Source organism: Necator americanus, chromosome III (genome assembly GCF_031761385.1).
Source record: "Necator americanus strain Aroian chromosome III, whole genome shotgun sequence".
NCBI classification, from domain to species: Eukaryota; Metazoa; Nematoda; class Chromadorea; order Rhabditida; family Ancylostomatidae; genus Necator; species Necator americanus.
Window position 1 is genome coordinate 24,427,542 of NC_087373.1, and position 19,004 is coordinate 24,446,545.

General features: G+C 43.4%; 1 protein-coding gene across 6 annotated transcripts in view; it reads right to left on the reverse strand.

Moving 5' to 3' along the window:
* Nucleotides 1–3,312: 3,312 nt before the first annotated feature.
* Nucleotides 3,313–19,004, reverse strand: part of RB195_010771 (uncharacterized protein) — a gene marked incomplete at both ends in the record, with an annotated part of 41,352 nt that continues 25,660 nt past the window's right edge. For 3 of the 6 annotated variants that reach the window (XM_064191913.1, XM_064191914.1, XM_064191912.1), the window contains 22 exons: nucleotides 3,313–3,336; nucleotides 4,049–4,122; nucleotides 6,227–6,340; nucleotides 8,267–8,368; nucleotides 8,898–9,263; nucleotides 9,388–9,481; nucleotides 9,551–9,663; nucleotides 9,743–9,857; nucleotides 10,126–10,272; nucleotides 11,663–11,759; nucleotides 11,818–11,962; nucleotides 13,314–13,392; nucleotides 13,643–13,712; nucleotides 14,305–14,413; nucleotides 14,822–14,951; nucleotides 15,262–15,339; nucleotides 15,440–15,509; nucleotides 15,766–15,878; nucleotides 15,934–16,011; nucleotides 18,025–18,093; nucleotides 18,469–18,555; nucleotides 18,652–18,942. In XM_064191913.1, coding sequence (XP_064049493.1) covers nucleotides 3,313–3,336; nucleotides 4,049–4,122; nucleotides 6,227–6,340; nucleotides 8,267–8,368; nucleotides 8,898–9,263; nucleotides 9,388–9,481; nucleotides 9,551–9,663; nucleotides 9,743–9,857; nucleotides 10,126–10,272; nucleotides 11,663–11,759; nucleotides 11,818–11,962; nucleotides 13,314–13,392; nucleotides 13,643–13,712; nucleotides 14,305–14,413; nucleotides 14,822–14,951; nucleotides 15,262–15,339; nucleotides 15,440–15,509; nucleotides 15,766–15,878; nucleotides 15,934–16,011; nucleotides 18,025–18,093; nucleotides 18,469–18,555; nucleotides 18,652–18,942 — 2,565 coding nt within the window. Of the gene's footprint in view, nucleotides 3,337–4,048; nucleotides 4,123–6,226; nucleotides 6,341–8,266; nucleotides 8,369–8,897; nucleotides 9,264–9,387; nucleotides 9,482–9,550; nucleotides 9,664–9,742; nucleotides 9,858–10,125; nucleotides 10,273–11,662; nucleotides 11,760–11,817; nucleotides 11,963–13,313; nucleotides 13,393–13,642; nucleotides 13,713–14,304; nucleotides 14,414–14,481; nucleotides 14,588–14,821; nucleotides 14,952–15,261; nucleotides 15,340–15,439; nucleotides 15,510–15,765; nucleotides 15,879–15,933; nucleotides 16,012–18,024; nucleotides 18,094–18,468; nucleotides 18,556–18,651; nucleotides 18,943–19,004 lie in introns of those variants that run through there. The other 3 variants (XM_064191915.1, XM_064191911.1, XM_064191910.1) reach the window with 2 other exon arrangements.

Genomic DNA, 19,004 nt, shown 5'->3' on the forward strand with positions numbered 1-19,004 from the left:
TTCGAATGCACAATTTTCAAAAGACATAGTTGACATTTTGAACATCTAATGTCAGAATTAGCAATGTCTGAACAAATAATGCAAGGTCTGGTCATTGCTGTCGTTTCAAGAATAAAAGTAATTCTCTTGCAGCTCAAAACTTCACCTGTTCGCTAAATACGAGATGAGCAGATGTTTCGATTTGACTTTTTGCAACCCGGAAATGCGGGGCTCAAGGAAGTGGAGCGAGGGGGACTTTTTCAGATGTGTTCTACGAGTCAGACGACTCCTTTAACCCGGAAACAAAAGCGGTTATGCTCATCTCCAATCAACACATCTTATGCAGACAGATAGTCCGTAATCTAAGAAAAGTAAGGATTGGGATTTCTGCTGGTTCCCACTCGGAGAGAGAAAAGTGGCGCGAATCTATTGACTAAAAAGCGATTTGTGCAGGATCATCCGATGGAGTAGAATCATGAGGATCAACGTTCATCAGTGAGGTTTAATGCACCTCAATGTTTGAAGGAGTAAATATAAATTTAGGTTCACCGCAATTCTAAAAATTGCATGTATCAGAGTCGCAGAAACCATGGGAGCTTGAAAATAGGTGGATGAAAAGAAAAACCAGGAATCACTAATGCTAATCGCCGTGACCCCCACTAGGGCCAAACAATGTTTTTTCTTCCGCCTCAAATATTTGATATAATATTCAGATATAAGTAAATTGCGCGGCATTAATTATCGGAAACAAAAGCAAGCGACTTCTTCAAAACAGGAAAGACACATAGCCACCGATTTCGAAAATATCACTCCTTGTCCCACTTTGGCTGAATTTCTCGGCGTCTCCGAACCAAGTTTCTCCCTAAAGGTGTTTGAAGCATATTCCTAGTCTCATTTATCAACAATTTCTCATCTACAACAGATATGTTCCTTGTTTCTGAAAAACTCCAGAAAGATGCAAAAGGTCTTTAAATAGTAGCTAAGCAATTTACTTCATCCGACGTAGAACTTTAACATTGTCAGCACGACGTTCACTTCTTGTTCGTGCATCACCCTATGCTAACAGTTGGAGAAGAGGACGAGAAAATCTGGCACTCCGAATACTTTTTCTGAATTGTAGTGGTAATGTAGGAACAAAAATCATGAAATTAAGTTTGAACAGTCTGCCAACGAAGTACCGACCCCACTAGGAAGAAAAATATGTAATCCTTCACCAATGCTTAAATTTCTCGAAAAAAAAATTAACGAAAAAAACGTTGTCTGGAAGAGAATTTAAATCTGTAGCAAAAATTTACAGAAAGTCCGAGTTCTTCTAATTTCTTGTGATCAGTGAAGAGAAGCGAAGCGAGAACCGCAAGAATTCTGGCTATAGCAGGACTTCAGAACTGGTAATAAATAATTAAGAAGAGCTTCCATACGTCTTCTTCCAGACTCCTCTTCATCCTTGGAGAAAACAAGTATCATCCGAGGGCTCAAAGCAGACCCTCAGTGTCTTACGAAGAAAGGTTCACTCTGAACCGCGCTAACTCAACCACGCTCGGCGATGGTCGTGTCCGTTTCGATAGGTTTGTATTTCAAGCAGTAAAAGAGCAACCTGACTAGAACGTGAATTCTGCGAATTCTGCGAACGCCGGACAAAGCAGATTGAGTAAGTTCCAAGTTCGACCTTCTTTGAATCTTGGCATCGTAGAGTTTGATTGTGTACTACTTTCTTAAGCTGAACCAAGATTGTTATTGATCTTTATTCTGGTCGAAACGTTAGCCAGAATAAAGATCAATAACAATCTTGGTTCGGCTTAAGAAAGTAGTACACAACCAAAGCAGATTGAGATAGCGCACTTATCGCAGCTTCTTTGCTCTAACTCAGAAGTGGAGTTAATAATTAGGTGAATTTTTTCAGACATATTCTAGATCTATGCGGCATTTGTCATAGGAGATAAGTCGTGAGGGTTTTTTTTACGTGAAAAAAGCATCCAGGAATAGAAACTATTTTAAGAATATCACATACACTTCGATTGAGACTTATTCGCTCTACAAGGTGGCTGCATTCTGATTTTTCAATTTCGTTGACTACTATTTTTGCTAAAACCGTGTGGAGCAAAGGCAAATCGGAGCATTTCGACGATGCTGGTTCTTTGGATTTCATTTGGTAGTGCGTATGGAGAAGAATCAACGCTTGGAAATGCCGCTGCCCACTTGCCTTCGCGTCTCAAAAATGGGAATTCCAAAACGCTTTCAAGCTATAGGGTCCGTGCAACAACTTGGTTCCAGCTTATAAGGGCATTTCACACAAGACTAATCTCACACTACTGGTGTGTTCGCAGTAAGTCTAAAGTCCAACTATCCTTTGTGCTGTTTTCCTCGGAAAATTATAATCTTTGAAGGCTGATCACACATCGATCGATCAGCTGTCGTTCACAAAACAATTCATCTAGTTCCTCTCCCTTCCATTTCTTCTAAGCAATGAGCCCACAACCAATCAATAACATAATCTCCATCGTTGTTCTTCTTTTCGCCAAATAAGTTTTCTGATGCTTCACATTGGTTTTTTTCTATGTTTTCTTTTTTTTTGGTTTTGTCGAAAATGTTTCACTTTGTTGAACATGGGGCCCCGTTTTAATTGCCTGAAAAAATTGGTAGAAACCACAGTGTTGCTACCTTGTAGAATGAAAAATTCTCTGCTGAATGGTGTATAACATTTCGGAAATATTTATATTTTAATTTACATTTTTGCACTTTTCCTTTGAAAAAAAAGCTTAATTCTCGACCCAGTAGTTAGACCGTAAGCCCCTTGTATAAGAAAGTTCAAGAGCGAATGGATTTAACTCAAAGTATTTAAAATATTCACGGATTCTTAAACTCATCTAGTCAGAACTCTTTAGAGAACTTCAGAGGAAGTTATGAACAGGCGACTTGGACGCTTTCGTTCAAGCCGCTCTCAGAAAAGAAAACAATCCATGAAATCGGACAAGAAAGCACGAGTAGTCAGTACAAAAACACTTTATTATGTATAAATGAGCAATTTCACGTCTGCAGTCGACATGTATGGGATCTATGATATGTCTTCCTAGAAAATAAATCTGAGTAGTCAAAAAATCAAGACTTTCTTGCCGTATTCGAACGAAATACGAGTGAACAAAGATCAAAAAAAATCGTTCCAAACAAATAGTGAAAGTGAACAAGCAAGGCAGGACTTGAATGAAAGGAACACAAAAACTCAACAAAGAATGTGAGAGTATGGCAGTAAAGAGAACATCTGAATAAGTGAAGGAAAAAAATGATTAAAAAAAGACATAGCACCGAATTCACCAAACACTCTCGTTAGCACCGAATCTATCGCCCTCCCGAGGAGTGCTCCTGAAAGTAGAAAATCCACTTAGAATACACTTACTGGTGTTTTATACTGGTGTTACTCTTGAAATTCCCCTCTTTCTGCTTCCTCTTATCCGATGAATTAGTTGGAGAGGGATTTCTTTTAAATTCTATTAATCGGAAAAATTTTCAATCCTTCCTGCGCGCATTGTTCGCGCATGGTGGTTGCTTACGCATTTCACAATGTTTCGAAATTATTTATAATATGTATAAAGCTGCAAGCAACGCTGGAGGAAGTGGCTTCTGGATCTTTTGGTTCCCCAAAGACACTATCCCCAGGAACTCAAATTTTACAGAGAACAACATCGATTTTCTGACACATAAAGGATTCGGGTTCCCGAAGTCCAAAGGCGTCGGGAACGTCGCGACATTCAGTACTCAAGATAAAACTGATTTCCAGTCGGTGGTGGATTTTCCGAGGAATTCTCTCTATCAAAAATAGTAAACAAACAGATGCAACCTCGGAAGTACAAGACCGCATCTCTGGAGGGATGTGCCAGACTAAAATCCCGTTTACTTTTCTCCATATCTTATTGTTTGTTTCGTAGAAGTGGCTACCACCCCCATTTTTACCCTGACTGCTCCACGCAGGTGCCAAGCCATCTGAGCCCGATCATAGTATTTCTTATTATTATTGGAAACGAAAACGGCACAGTCTTACTGTTTCTGATATGAACCGTAAGTGGAAGGAACACACCTCCTTATATGATCTGTGATATTTTTCCTCGACGATTTCTTTCGCATCCCCGTGTGATGTCGATGGACCAGCTTCTGGAAAAGCTAAGTTTAAACAAACAGAACAGAAGTCGAAAACACGTCATCTGACATCGTCGCTAACGTAAATGACGATGGAACTTCATGCTGCGGAATACAATCTGCTTTCATGCAATCTTACGTAGGCTGCGGAACGCACGTTGTAAATCTCTGTTCTAGTCAAGATAACAAAGTACTATGATTATACAAAACACCCTTGGTGAATAACAAAGTTGCAGAGAACCGTGTAATTCGTAGAACAAACGCAACCATCTTCTAAGAGTACGAAGTCCTATGGCATGAATAATAGGAGATTCTCTGTCAAAGGATATCACGCGCACCCTTACTCTCTTCCTCGCCCTCTTCTCCTTCCTTCTTTTCCTCCCTCCTTTCCCTTTTCTTTGTATTCTCTTCAGAGCAGTTTGATTTGAAAGCAACATTCACAAAATTTTTCTACACCGACGTAGGTTCTGGTTAACGCCAACCTTACAATCGATGCCAAACGAGTTCAACCGAGCGACCGCGACGCATCTGCTGCTGCGCACGCTCTTTTTAAGCGACGGAACAGACATCGCAGTCACTCTGTTGCACACATTTGGCTATGTATTCCAAATGGACAGCGCTATCTGTATATGTTCGTTCCAATTTTTCGCTTTGTAAAAAAATAATGTTTTCGGTAGAGAATATCTAAGTTGATTCTAAACCAAAGGCATTTTCACAAATATTGTTATTTTTTATTATTATTAAACATTAATACTGGGATTATCAAAGTGGTTTTCTGCAGTAGAGCAGTTTTTTTTTTCAGTTTTGGTAGTGTTATGTTTCAGTAGAACAACTGAACCAAAAAGAAAACACTGTTTTCTTTACGTTCGATTGCTCTACCATTTAGGTTTCCTAGAATGCTCCACTCACACTGACGATACTTTCATGTGCATCTTTTAGAGGTGAAAGAAAAGGCCCCGGAATTGTTATGTCCAGCACTTATCAACTGATTGGCATCGATTTCGGTGTTACTGATAACTGGTGATCTCGTCTGCTGTCGGACAGCCCTTCCCGTGCGCTTCCACCGTGTGGAGAAAGTGAATTACTGTTATTTGTATAAAGTACAGTGTTTTCATGGCGTACAAGTCCCAAAAATCGCGAAAACTTCAGAAATTCAACTCCAAAATTCCCATGGGTGCTGCTCGCGAAGGAAGGGCAAGGATTCTGATTGCTGGAATGCGAACCTACTCATAGATGATGAAAATGCTCCAAGCATGATCTTTGACCAAGACAAAATGTAAGAAAAAAATTGCACAAAACTCATATTTGTCGCTTGTTTCGAGTAACGCAGTGCCGCCCACCCTTTTTTCTTTCACTTCGCCCTTTCTTGATCACAGATAGCATTTGAAGCATTAATAAATTGCATTAATTTGCAGCAATCATGAATGGCTTCAGACTCCGACAATTAGAATCCTTGTTGCTTTTCTACGGACACCAAAAAATGAAAAGATTGAAACTGCGCTAGAATTTGACCAAAACTAATCCTTCACCGAACAGTACTCGCTCACGCGATCTACGCACATTTATTTGTTTAGATTCACGCAAACAAAACTACAGTCCTCTAGTACAACTTTGCGACTAATTTGAAACTTAAGAGAGACGATGGTACAATTGCATCACGAGTATTTATTAGCTTTCAAATTGTTTATGCTACTGTTGTTGTTATTCGTTGTTTATGACAGATCTCCTCACCGAAACCCACAGCTCTATGCTGTGTAAGAAATCAATCAAATAAGTTAAGGAGAGACGCAAACACAGCTTTTTCAATTTTTCCAATCACATCACGGATGCCGCAGCGCTACTCCATCTAGGATCTAGGATTCGTTTGAACAATCAATAGAAAATGTCAGGCTTTTACGAAGTAACGTAATCATGTAGGAATGGCGAATTGATAGGTCATAGACGTAGCGGGAGCAAGTTCTGCGCAAGCGCCAAATAGTCCATGGAGAGTACGTACTCTGAGGCTGTCCACTAGAGTATTTCCGGAGATCATTCTGTGATTTCTCATCCCAGAAAGTCATGCGTTTTCCGTACTGCAGTTATGCGCGTCAGCTTCAAAAACGACTGGCTGAGGACTCACCGACATTCGCCGAGGAACTGCTGTACTTCTTCATTCTATCTAACGTCTTGTTCATCGGCTCTGAAACGATCTCGAGAAGGTCGTCGGCCCATCTGCCCGCATCGTCTGCGGAATCTGCAAGCGCTTACGAAATGGAAATTCTGAGAAATTTCAACGAATTCTGGATATGAAGCGATTGAAGCGTCTGGCTTCGCTTGAAGCCGACCTTGATCTGTTTTGTTTAGAAACATGCGGATGTAAGAGAGGCAGGGCAAGCAGGGACACTCATGCTTATCAATCAGTAACACTGCAATGAATACTGAAATCCGTGAAGGCGTACAAACGTTTTTCTCCATCTTTTTTTGAATTCGTTTTTTTCCCATCTCATAAAATCGTGTGTAAGACGGCTGAGTGCTGTTGCGGTTTTCTTTTCAGATGTTGTACTGATGCATACTGTACAAAGTCCAGAAACCGCAAAGCAGAACAAAACCATGTACGCATGTAGGAACCTAACTACATGCGCAAAAAAAGGTTCTGTTAAACGGACTAACGCGAAAAAAGATTGAAATTAGCAAAAGCTAAAAGCAGGAAATATTTCTAGACAATGTATTTTGAGAAATTCAACAACGATTGTCAGTTACCGCTAATTCTTATCATTAACATCACCTTTTTTCCCCAGGCAAAAGAAATGTTCATTTAGGTGTGAAAACACGAAACAACTGCATTTAGATACGATACATTCAAACATATTGAAAAGACATGAACTGGGTATCCAGCTAGAACATACTTGGCCGAAATCGCGAAATCCATGAAATCATGACCTGATGACAATTTGACATTTTTACGTAAGGTGAAGCTTCGTTTATACTTAGATCGCCGCGCCCATTCAAGCACTCACATTCCTTTGTAGCGTTCAAAACCGGGTGTTCGGTACTGAGGAGGCGTTTATGATTTTCTTGATACGCGGCGCGTGCAAAATGGAACTGATGCGTTTGTTTTCTGCGCGGCAACAGATGCCGGCTGATGCTGCGCAACCTCGCAAAACCACGCAACAATCACGCGCGCTGCAAAAGTGTAAATGCATTTCCTTCGCGACTTTCGCGTAGAAACCTGAAAAGCTTCTCTCATGGCGTTTCTCTTTCATCGCTTCTCCATCCTTCATTATGCGGCGCAACGCGGCAAAACAATGGGGGTGTTTTTATTGGCACTTATTCTTTCGCAGATTTGTGGACTTGAATTTTGGGACCCCCAAACACGGGCGTATATTTGCTGATCGGAAGGTACGGAGAGCCTATCCATCTATTTCGTTGTTATTTGTTCTGGAACTAGTAAGATCTCAGCATGGTGCTATTCCCCTAGGATTGCTCCTATTTCTCGTATTTGCAGATCTGATGTGCTTTCCTTCCTCTTCCTTCCCACGCCTTCTTTCAAGATTTTTCAGTGGTTCTGTTTATAAGTGTCTATGTTCGCGGAAACTAGTTGTGATATTTGATTTACTCTTCTCGTCCACTTCTACATGTTTGCGCCTTAATTTTGCAGCCAGCTCTTAGATCTTGGATTTTGATGCTTTTTTCATATTCTGCAAGGAAAGATAAGCTTGTGAAAAAGAAAACGAACTCTTCTCCTTCCACAGTGAATTTTCATATACTTTTTAAGATTCTGATTGCTTATTTTAATAACTTTTTAAAACTTCCGGAACTAGGACACTCATTTTTGAACAACTACTCACTAGATGAGGGAGAACAACTTGATCCAGCTTTCTAGAAAAAAGCTATTAACTACAGGAAAGCGACAGATCTGCGTGCGATTACTTAGTAAGGGCACCACTACTAGCGACAATTTCTGGTCATTTTAAGCTCACAATATCTACGCTACATTAATCAAGCAGTAGGAGAAGCAGTGAGTACGCAATTGTTCGTATTGTCAACCACAACTTTGGAAATTCTACGGACAAAGAATGAAAAGAGTTTTCGATACACGATAAGGTTTGAAGAGATGAAGCAAGAGTCATATCCATAACCTCCACGGATGTGTTTGAAGTTTAGAGCCACGTTAACGTACCTTTTCCAGCGGGCCTGGCCGTGTGGGTGCTAACCCCGCCAGCGCCGGCTCCACCCACGGTGGAAGTTCGCGTTTCATGGTGACGAGATGACGAAAAGGTGTCTAGAACAGAAAAAACGCCAGCATTCAGTATCGAAAGGCATGCTGTGGTTAACCAGTTCAAACCAGCAGTAACCTGGGTCGGATCGAAAGCCATTGCACTCGAAAAAACAGTGGAGAACAAATTGTAACTAGCTGCCAGCTACCAGTCGGCGAGGCACGCCCTACTCGGGATTGCCGTGTACTCGAAACTGAATACGCAAAACTCTGCCCAAGACACCAAAACTTACGGCGAATTCGTCTAAGCCCAAATTTCCAAAACCATGACATGAAGTAAAGGAAACAACGCGATACTCATAAGCTATCATAGGTAATGAAGGGAACACTGGAAGAGGAATTTCCAAGCGATTTCCCCGCACCTCAGACATAAAATCATCGGGATTTTGATCGTAACAAAAGTGCAATATTTCTGGTCGACCCTCTACGCTAACCCTTCCATTCTGACCATAACCATTACTTCTCCCCCACAATGAAGATAATGCATCAGGCTTTCGTTCCTACCCAGTAACCAGAAAAAGGAGATATTAATCACCGTAGTCATAGTTAGAATATCCGCGGGCTTTCGAACGCACTGTATCGTAGGCGGTGTCGGAGGTGTAACCCCGCGGTGTCGATCGATCTGGAGAACGACTTAGTGTGTCGAGCTCCCTCTGTAAGGTGCTGAGCGCGTCTCGCCTCGCATGTGGCGTGCTCGGCCCCGGCCTGGAGCCGTCCAACAACGTCTGACTCGCATACCGCCTCGGGCTACCAACATCCGAACGGCTACGATAGTTGTAGCGCTTCGAGTAGGTATCGGTGCCTTGTCGATCGGCCATCCCTCGCGTGATGTAGGAGGAGCCGGTGCCGGACGCGTGTCGCGAGCGCTGCTCCGCAGTTCGACTCTCGAATGCTGCTGAGTCTGAAAGGTGAAGTAGCACATGCACACTCCAAACTATAGTAGTAAGTCACAGCAAGCTTCATGCAAAGAGCGGGCAAGGTTCGCTAGATGATAGCATTTGGCTATGGACAGGAAGGAAGCAAACCTCGCGCCAGAGCCGATGCCGACAGAGATCGGCGGTTTCTGCCGAGAGTTCCGTAGCCGTCGCCCTCAGATGCGTACTTCAGGTAGTCTCCAGGCTAGAAAAAAGAGACGATGACGACATTGATATTAAAGATGATGAGGTGGCTAATCGCTCTAAAGCCCACCGTGTAATGTCTTCGAAGAGTGCTTCTACGGGAAGTACTGCTAATTTCCTCGAGTTCCTGAGCCAACTGCTGTCCACTCGAAGCGTATGCGAGGGTATCAGGTTGTTGGTTATCTTAATTAGACTTAATTTTAAAATGAGCAAAATTTGAAACAGGAATAATGAAAGAGCGTAATTTCAGAGGAATACTTACAAACGTGATAGATCTTTGTCGAATGGATCTCATCTCCTTTGGTCTTCTCAAGGGACGTCAGCCGCTCGGTCAGCTCCGTCAAGGACTGTTGAAGACGGCGAGAATCCTCGAAAGTCTGGGAACACTCATATTATATTCACACAACAGCGAAAAACAACAAACAAAATGGAAAAAAGCTAAAAATTACAAGGTAACATGTGCCATATTCAAAATTCATTTTAAAGGCCATTTAAATCGCTAAAATAAGACGCAATAAATAGGTTTCTAATCAACTGACTGCGGTCGAGAAAACTTTCGAATGGAACGAAAATCTCCCCTGGTATGACTACGCGATTGAGAAATTGCTAGGACTGAGAAAACAAAACCTGTAAACGAATACTTACCCTCCTCTCGCCAGTACGGCTGGCCGCACCCTCTTTGAAACCATCAACGTATCCTTGTTTGAAATCATCCTGACCAGGATACTGCTCGTCTAGTCGAGAGATCAACGATGGCGTCACGCGATCACCAAAAATACCCGAGTTTCCATCCTAAAGAAAAAGTGTGCTTTCTAACGATTGCCGTTCCGCGTGTTTCCTACACAATTTTAAGAGAGGATTTTCTCTGCGTTTTCCCGATTGAGATTTTCCCGACTGCATCCAACGCCACTGTATCGTTGAGGAAACTGTTGAAGTTAGCGGGAGAGGCCTTCAGGCGAGGTCAACGAAAAGTCCCTAACCTTGAGAACACCTTTAATGGTTTCACGAGAAAGAAAAGGCACAACAACCGATGGTTACCAGAAAGCAGGTGGTTAAATTTCTTCACGGAACTATTCCGAGAAAATATGATATATTTTCATCCTCCGAAGAGAAGAAGTCATAGGGTGATTTTCAAACGTGGTCAGGAGAAGTGGAGGTAGTTCTGGCCCCTGCTGGAGCAAATAGAACACTAATGGGGAAGGGCGCGTGAGACAAACGAGTGGAAAAACCATTCTGAACTTTGGATCTTTGTAAAATGTGAAATTTGTAGTAATTTTCAAAGGAGAACTGCGTTAACTGATCATAATATCCTGTGCCATTGACAATGAAGACGTCCTTGACGGCACCATAATTCCCATGACTATAGAGGACGTTGAGATCCGAATTGCTTGGTCCAAGATCTAGCCGTTCTTCTTGTTTCAACAAATGAGCGTTTGCGACAGGACCTTTACGATTCCAAAACCGTGAAAGCAGCGAAGTCAGAGCAAATTCTGGATATTTTCATGTTTGCAATGTAATACTACGGAACCATCGAAGTACGATAAATGCTGTGTAAACAACGATAGCGACTCCTATGCTAGCCAGTCGGAACAACTTTTTGAGGAAAAGACGTGGTTTCGATCAAATAGCACTCTCAAGGGATATTCTTCAGTTCGGAAAATACTACTACTAAGTGATGATCAGAAAAAAGGATTTGCTACCAAATGCAGAAGGCATGTTCTCAATTTTTTAAATTTAATTTCTTTTCGTCCGGATAATTTTAATATTTTCAGCTTTAACTATGTGTATGCATGCAGAAATCAGATGTAAATAGAAGCTCCTTTCAGCAAGATCTATTCAAAATAGGTTCCGAACAAGTCTCTTGTCACAAAAAGCCTTAAAAATCGCGTAAAAGCCTGAAATTCATACTAAGGAGAATCATTTCACCATTTCAATGTGGATCTGAAAAAGAAAAACCAACAGCCACACAAACGATGCGAGGGTGATTTGGCAACCATCAGAGGAAAAGAAAGTATTACCATCTGATTTTCCTTAATCTTTCAAAGATTCGTTTAAAAAGTGTTGTGGAACTGCAATTCACCAACGAGATATTCACTGCATTTATGCATTACTCTTTACGATCGGAGTAATCGTTTGCAATTCTAAGTACCTATGCAGTATAGTATCGTAGAAGTCACCCTACCTTGTATCCCTGCATGAATCCACTAGAATAACCACCACCAGCACCTCGCTGAGCCAAGTTGTACATCGACGTTGACATGCCCGTCATGCCAGCATCCCTGAAATGCGGACGGTGAGTGAAGGCGAACTGGCGCACAGAAGAGAATGACGACTCACTTCAGCCCCTTCACGTAGCCTTCGTGGAAGCGGTCATCCTTGCTTCCGTAGTCGTCATCCATTCTTCTTCTTGCGGCACTTGCTGAACCGAGCTTGTTCGCATCTTTGTAGCCTTTCATGTAACCATCTTCAAAATCGCCTCGCGCTGAATGAGCAACTATTTTGAACATTCGAGCAGGCGCCGCGATGGTGCAACTATAGTTGGCGCCGACGCGGACAGCTGAACGAGCGCGACGCGTCTGCCACAAGGCATGTTCTTTCTCGGCTTAACACGCACTTTCGCATTTCTTCGCCCTTTTCCAATCGAACGAGCACAACGCAATTTGGTTTTCCGCCGCCCGCGATGCCGCAGAATAACAAATTCACAGTAAGTCGGAGATCAAAAACATAAGAAGGTAAAGGCGTTAGCAGGTTAGCCAATTAGACGACCATTAGAATCTGTATGGATAATCGTTCCCTGATAGAATCAGTTACGAATTGGCAAGTTCGTAAATAAATTAAGCGTATTTGTAACTATTTCAGAGAGAAAACTCCTCTCAGTAGTCTTCACCGTTCAGAATCAGCAGTTATTCGGTCGTGTGGCGAAATGAGCAGCGCGAGAGCAGTTGTCTCAAACTTGGGTATTCGGGTGACATAACTCTGAGCCGTCCTTTTTTAAGAACCTAGAAGCATTGTAAACTCTGTCACGTGCACGCATTCGTAAAGCGCTTAAGATCCAAGCTCTTGACGGTTATGAACACGCAACATGATAAATTTCTACCTTACAGCGCGACAAAAATTATTCGACCTTCTCGAACTTCTTTACAACTTCATTATCTAGGATACTGTGACCTCATCCTAGATCAGACGCATTAACATCAGTGCTGATCTACCTAAGAAAAATACAATACGTAGCTAAAACGAAGAATTAATGCGTCCTAAAAATCCAAGGTTACGATTAAGATTTTTTATTCGCAAGACTTCTAAGAAAAGGTCACTAATAAGCGGAGGTTCACATCAGGCGTCTATTGGCTTTGCTAAATGAAAGCAACACACAAGAGCTAATTCTTATTTCTTATAACTTTCTGGAAACAACACAAAAGGGGAATTCACAGTCCAGCCCTCCATACACGACTCTCTGCCTTCTAACCCCCTCTTGTGCAGATAGCCGGTTTTTCCTGCCTAATTTTCCTCCAAAAGTGCAAATTCCCCAACATTTTCAATCAAAGCAAATAGTGCTGCGACGAGAATGAACGCGAACAATTCAGCGTTCAGTTCGCACTCAACTCTGTTCACAACCTCTGACATGCAATTACCATCTCGACGATCAATAGCCTTGATGATCGAGAAGATCGTAGCGGTGGCGGACGGTGGCGCAGCTCGAATTTCCGGTTCATGTGCGTTTCGGTTAGCAAATATGCGGTTTTCACATGCTATTCTACGAGAGCCACGCCCATGTCAAGGCTGTTTCATGATGAATTCGCGGCTGAATCGCGGCGACCGTCGCTGTTACTAACCTCGGCCGTCGACCGCACCGCGCATCTTGTCCAGACGAGATTCCAGTGAACGAAGATTAGCCTCCATTCCGGTTTTGTCCTGGAAAAAATGAAATTTCACATTCACGTCTATGCCAAGTGTGAAAGATATGGATTGTGACAGATGCAACAACAAAAATTGTTTTCTATGGTTCATGGCCTAACTCGACGGATAAATCGCTGGCATAACTTATAGGACTAGTGGGTGGCAATTAACCGAACATTGTCCTGAACTCTTCCAGCTTCTGCCTTCAGACGACAAAAAGTTGTCAGCAAATCTACAAATTCAACAGCAGCCAAGGAACGCTCACCTCCTCGAGCAGCGGCACATGTTGACCGTTTGTCACGAGTCTTCTGTGCTCTTTTCGAGTTCGATACCGACTGAAATGAAACATTTAACGATAGGATCGAAGACAAAGTCATTCATGTTACTGTAACCGGTTATTCAACAGGTTCACACGCTCTTTGGAATTTTTGAAGCACTCAAGATTGAAGACGATATGGATTGGAGAGTATTGCGCAGAAGAAAGGAAACAGAAAGAAGTATGGCAATTTGAAAAGAACATTGTAGAGGGAAAGCTGGAGATAGTAAGGTTTTTTGAGTAAAAGAGAACAGACTCATAGTTAGAAAAGCTGGTTATAGAAAACGCAAATGAAATAGTCTGGAAGTCGAATTTTCTTTCAGGCGTGACACCCAAAACGATACCTAAAAATAACTGCTGTCCAGGTAACGAACTACCAGTTCGCCTTGGGAGGGCGGCTGTTTATTGAAGAAGATTGACGAGAAAATGAAATCAAGTGACTCAGTTTCAGGGAGGTGCAATCGCGCGAACCTGTTGAACCACACGGCGTTAGGCAGGGAAGTCGCAAACAAACTCATGCAACCACATGCTGCATCAATCAAAGAGCCGGAAGTACAAATGAACGGCAGCAAACTTATGAAAACAGTCTTCAGTTACGAGAAAAATCGCACCCCTGAAGGCACCAGAGCAGGCAACAGCACAGCAGGATTAGTAGAAGAAGTAGCAGTAGCAGGAGCAGGAGCCACCACCATGGCCAGCCTGCCGCCAGATACGGAGAAGCTGAAATCGAAACAGGTGAGCGTGAATGCCATGCGTCATGCACCACACACTCGGGTGCATGAACTCACTGAGAGAAACAACAAATCCAGATCAGACACGGCAGCAGAAGAGCCACCGCTAGCAGCGCCGGCAGCAACCACCACCATGGCACTCGGCTCCACCAACTACGAACGTCTGCAGAAGAAAGTGATCGCTGCGAACTCACCGTCAGGCAGCCAGGCCATCGCAGCGAGTGGTGGCGGCGTGGCAGGGGCGTCTGCGTCTCCCCCGACCACCACGCCCCGACCACACTGCCTCCCCCAGCCTTATCAGCCGCCAGCCGCTGTTCCGTCTTCACGACTTCGTCGCAGACGACTGATAGCGTCTCGTATGCCTCTGGGCCTCCCTCACACGTTCTCGGCTACTCACCTCTGCTTCTGCCCACTACCGGCACACCGGTCACGTTCCACACTGTGTACACTTCGTAGTTGTACTTCTTGCCCTTCACTAACGGGTAGTTAAGGTATCCACCGATCACCGTTCCATCTCCAATGCGCACCTGAAAAGATTGAATGTGTATTGAATGTTCAGGCAGTGAACGTGCGAGTCACGCGATTCGCAGCGTTTGACGCCTTACAGACGCAGTCGATGTGCTATTTCTAGGCGAATCATTTCAATCTTCGCCCAGTAGCTCTTTTTGTCCACGTTTTACACTTCAGAGTGACGGCGCGCGATAAGAAATTTAGTCGCGTAGCCCTGGAAGCCGCATGAATCTCCGTTTTCATATTTTGGAGGTACTGCGTCGAGAATTGGTTGATGGTTTCTTTGCGCTTTCTCTGCGTAAGCGAAACGCTTCCGCTAAAATTTACCTTTCTCGGCTCGGTGAGAGTATTGATGTCGTACGAGGCGGCGACGTAGTACGGTATCTTCAATTTGTTGGCGGTCACCTTAAACGAAGTAGACGATGGCGAAGTAGTGGTTCACAATAAGCCTCAGCTGCTTCAGTTTCACATCGGATTCACAGAATCAGAATCAGATCGAACTGACCTTATCAGTGAGTTCTGTCCAGTTTGACTCTCCCGGCGGATCTCGTTCGTCAACAACAACGTAGTAACGACTAGAATAAATCCACATGTGAGGATCGATCAGCAGTTTGGAAAAATTCCAATTTATGACTCTAGTCTTCAACTGTCAATCTACACCAGCCAGTTTCAACTGCTTCTTTTTTTAAGAACTAAATCACAGTTGTCGTCCACGTAAGAGAACGAGAATTAGCCAACGAACTGGTTTCTGCGAACGCACGTGCGCGTCCAAACTGGCCTCTATTACTCGAGTAAAACGCTTATGTATTGAACCTCGACTACGGGACTTACGTAACGTCTTTTTCAGTGGCAGCGGGGCTTACGTCCACTTCCCACCATGAGCCAGGGCTTCCGATGTTCTCAACCATGTACGGCGGAGGTACAATGCAACAACTTCGCCGGATCTGAAAGATGACTCTTCGCTACGTGAAAAATTTGGGAGCAGCCCAACAATCAAACCTCTGCCGTCTCGCCGGTGATCACTTTCCGTGGAGCCGACCTCCAATGATTCCATTCTCCGTCCACCTTTGCTCGGACCTGCAAAAGTTCGCCATACTCCTCAGAACATGCAATTCGACAGAAAACAAACTACATTTGTGAAGAACCAGTAAACCTATTCTTCCTTATTGATCATTGCCCACATTAACAGGTCATTAAGATGTCATGTCGAGGTAAATGATTGACCGGGGTTAAATTATTGCGGTTTCCGTAGGAAGCAAGAAACCAGAATTTCGCAGCAACCCCGTCAGCCAAGGTCGCAAAACGGGGTCGAGCGCGTGTTTTCACGCCGCTTAATGCGCAACTAATAGAACGCATAACGCTGAAAACAAACACACTCCAATTCTCGTCCCATCCTGGTTCCTCCGGTCTTTCCCCTCTGTCTATATAATCTATAGAATTCCTGAATGGAAACGAGTAACGATGGCGAATACGCCCAAAAGACGAAGGATTGCAGTTGGGGAATTCTGGATCACCGCATGAATGACATTTTTATGAGATTACACAACATTCATCACGTCGCAAAGCCAAACGTCTCTGACTTCCATAGGATTGTTCTCAATTTTTTTTCTCTTGCAGTAAAAAAACGCCGCGGATTTACAATCCTCGACAAAAGTTCAGTTTTCTAAGTTTTACACGAAAATTCAGGAAAACTACCCGATTCGGAGACAAAAACTCGAGGTGTGATATGCGAGGCACCAGGACTCCGTGCTGTGTACACATCAGATGTTTTCAAGTCGGTCCTACGTTTATTATCGACTGTTTTCGGGTACCATGCGATGACTTAGGGAGGCAGAGGTACTACGATACGCACGGGACGTTATATCCACTGTTCCACGGATGCGGCTCAATTCTGGAACCATTACGGTTCGACCAGATTCGAGATTCAAAACTTAGAAAAATAAATAGAAGATGGTTTCCATTCAAAAAAGTCCGCATCACTTCTAGTTCGATGGAAAGCTGATGAATCCCGGCAGATTTCCGATGAGTGTTCCAATCAATATGATTGAAGACGTTCTAGAGGAACGAGTAGAATTCCTATCGTTCTTCTCAGCACCAAAACCGACCACATTCCTCACGAGTCTTTAATAGCAATGAAAAACTGGAGGCATTTGAACAGCCTCTCCTTCGATTGGGGAAGTGAGGAAAAGGTCAAAACTAGGTTCACTACACTTGCAATCGATGCAATCGATGCACGACACGAGAATAACTAAGTAATAAAAGGGAAAAACTGCTAGAAACTTAGTTGACTCGAACTCAGCAGCAAAAAATTTAGGTAAAAAGTTCAGAAAATACTGGACTTTTTTACATTTTTCCACGAAGAGATATTAAGGATAATCCAAAATAAATACCAAAAGGTTCGAGAGCAGACGCACAATCATAGCTATAGCAGAAAAACACTGCCAATGTGACAGTAGTGGGACAGATGCACTGAAAAGTATTGCTCCACTCATAGATGTGATATTCGGAGCCGGTGCTCTGACCCCCTTCACTTTTGAACGGTTGGGGAAGGGAACTCCTTCACTTTTAAACGGTTGGGGAAATTACCCCTCGCTTTTAGACGGTTGGCGAAAGGACCCCCTTCTCTTGAGCTGCACCCCATGAGCTTAACCCCCTTCACCTGAGGAGGGTCCGACTTCTCCCTATCGCACCTGTGGCTCCACTTACACCGGAAAACCTCTGCACACATGTACAGCATCACTGTATCATTAAGCCACTTCTGCTCTTTCAATCACTTCATCTCTGACGCGCTCCAGTGGTGAACTAGTCTTTTACCACCGATGCGGGGGAAACAACCACACAGCATTAGAGAGGGGTTTGGACTGAGTACATGTGAGTGGTGCAGTTCCGCCTCCAGAAAACTCAGTGGCTTAGAGTCCGATTAAAAATTCTAGATCGCAATGCGGTGTCAGCTCATGCATTCGACAACTCTACAGCGAGCACTTCCACTGTGGATCCTGAGGTACAGTTTTCAGTGTTTTTCTGGTAATGTGGAGGAATCTGGATCGGATTTCACTGGAATAAAAAAAAACTTGGAAGTGATTGACAAACCTGGAAGATGTACTCAGTTGGATTGTGAGGAAGGTTGAACACGAGATAACAAAGGCGACCGCATCCATCCTACAAACAAACTGACAGATCCGGTTGTGTCAGCCAAGTAATCGACGAATAAATAAACAGAGTATCTCAAAAGAAACCGAAAAATGAGGAGTACTTGTATCAGTAGACCTTATGCCTAGAATTTTTTTGAGTTAGGTGCGCTCAAAAGGCTATAACGACCTTAGTTAACAGAAAAGAAAGAAAATGGGATGCGAAGCGTTGTTAAATGAAGGAGGAAGTAGAAAACCATTCAAGAAAACTCTACAACCCTTTTCTTCAACTTCTTCCTAAAGTACGTACTGGATGAGGTCACTGTGGAACCTATTCGACCAGCAGTATCCAGTACGCACGAATAAGATACAGGGATCACAGCTTCCGTACGAATCCAGCAGATACCTTAGGACAAAGCAGTTCCTTGCTTTCTCTTGCGTCTTCTTCAGTCCAACTGGCTTCATGGTGGTCCTTCATACGGATGTATCGAACCTAAATATTGTTATCTCACGATGAGTCTATAGGAGTGCAGCATCTAAGAACCGCGACTGCAAGATCGCTCAAAATCTGTTCAGCAGCCGATTTCACCTGGTAATGCGAGGCCATGTTCAGCTCCACTGGCTCCCAACTCATCGACACAGCAAAGTTCGTCTTGTCGCACTGTTTGAGGTTCTTTACCAGGAACCAACCGGGAGGCAGCGTAGCGTACGCGCCCCAAGCAACCTCGTTTTGGTCTTTCGGTTTCAGCGTCACGTTGTAGACAGTGCTCGGATGCAGGCCGCGAATTACAAAGTCGGATTCCCACGGCTCAACTTCGAACGTCTTCACTTGATTGATTCGAACGTTACTGTACACGGAATGCAGCGAACGTGCGGTCAGCTGAAATTTCCAGGATCCGTTAAAGAAATATCACAAAAATTCACAAATGTGTTATTGGGGTA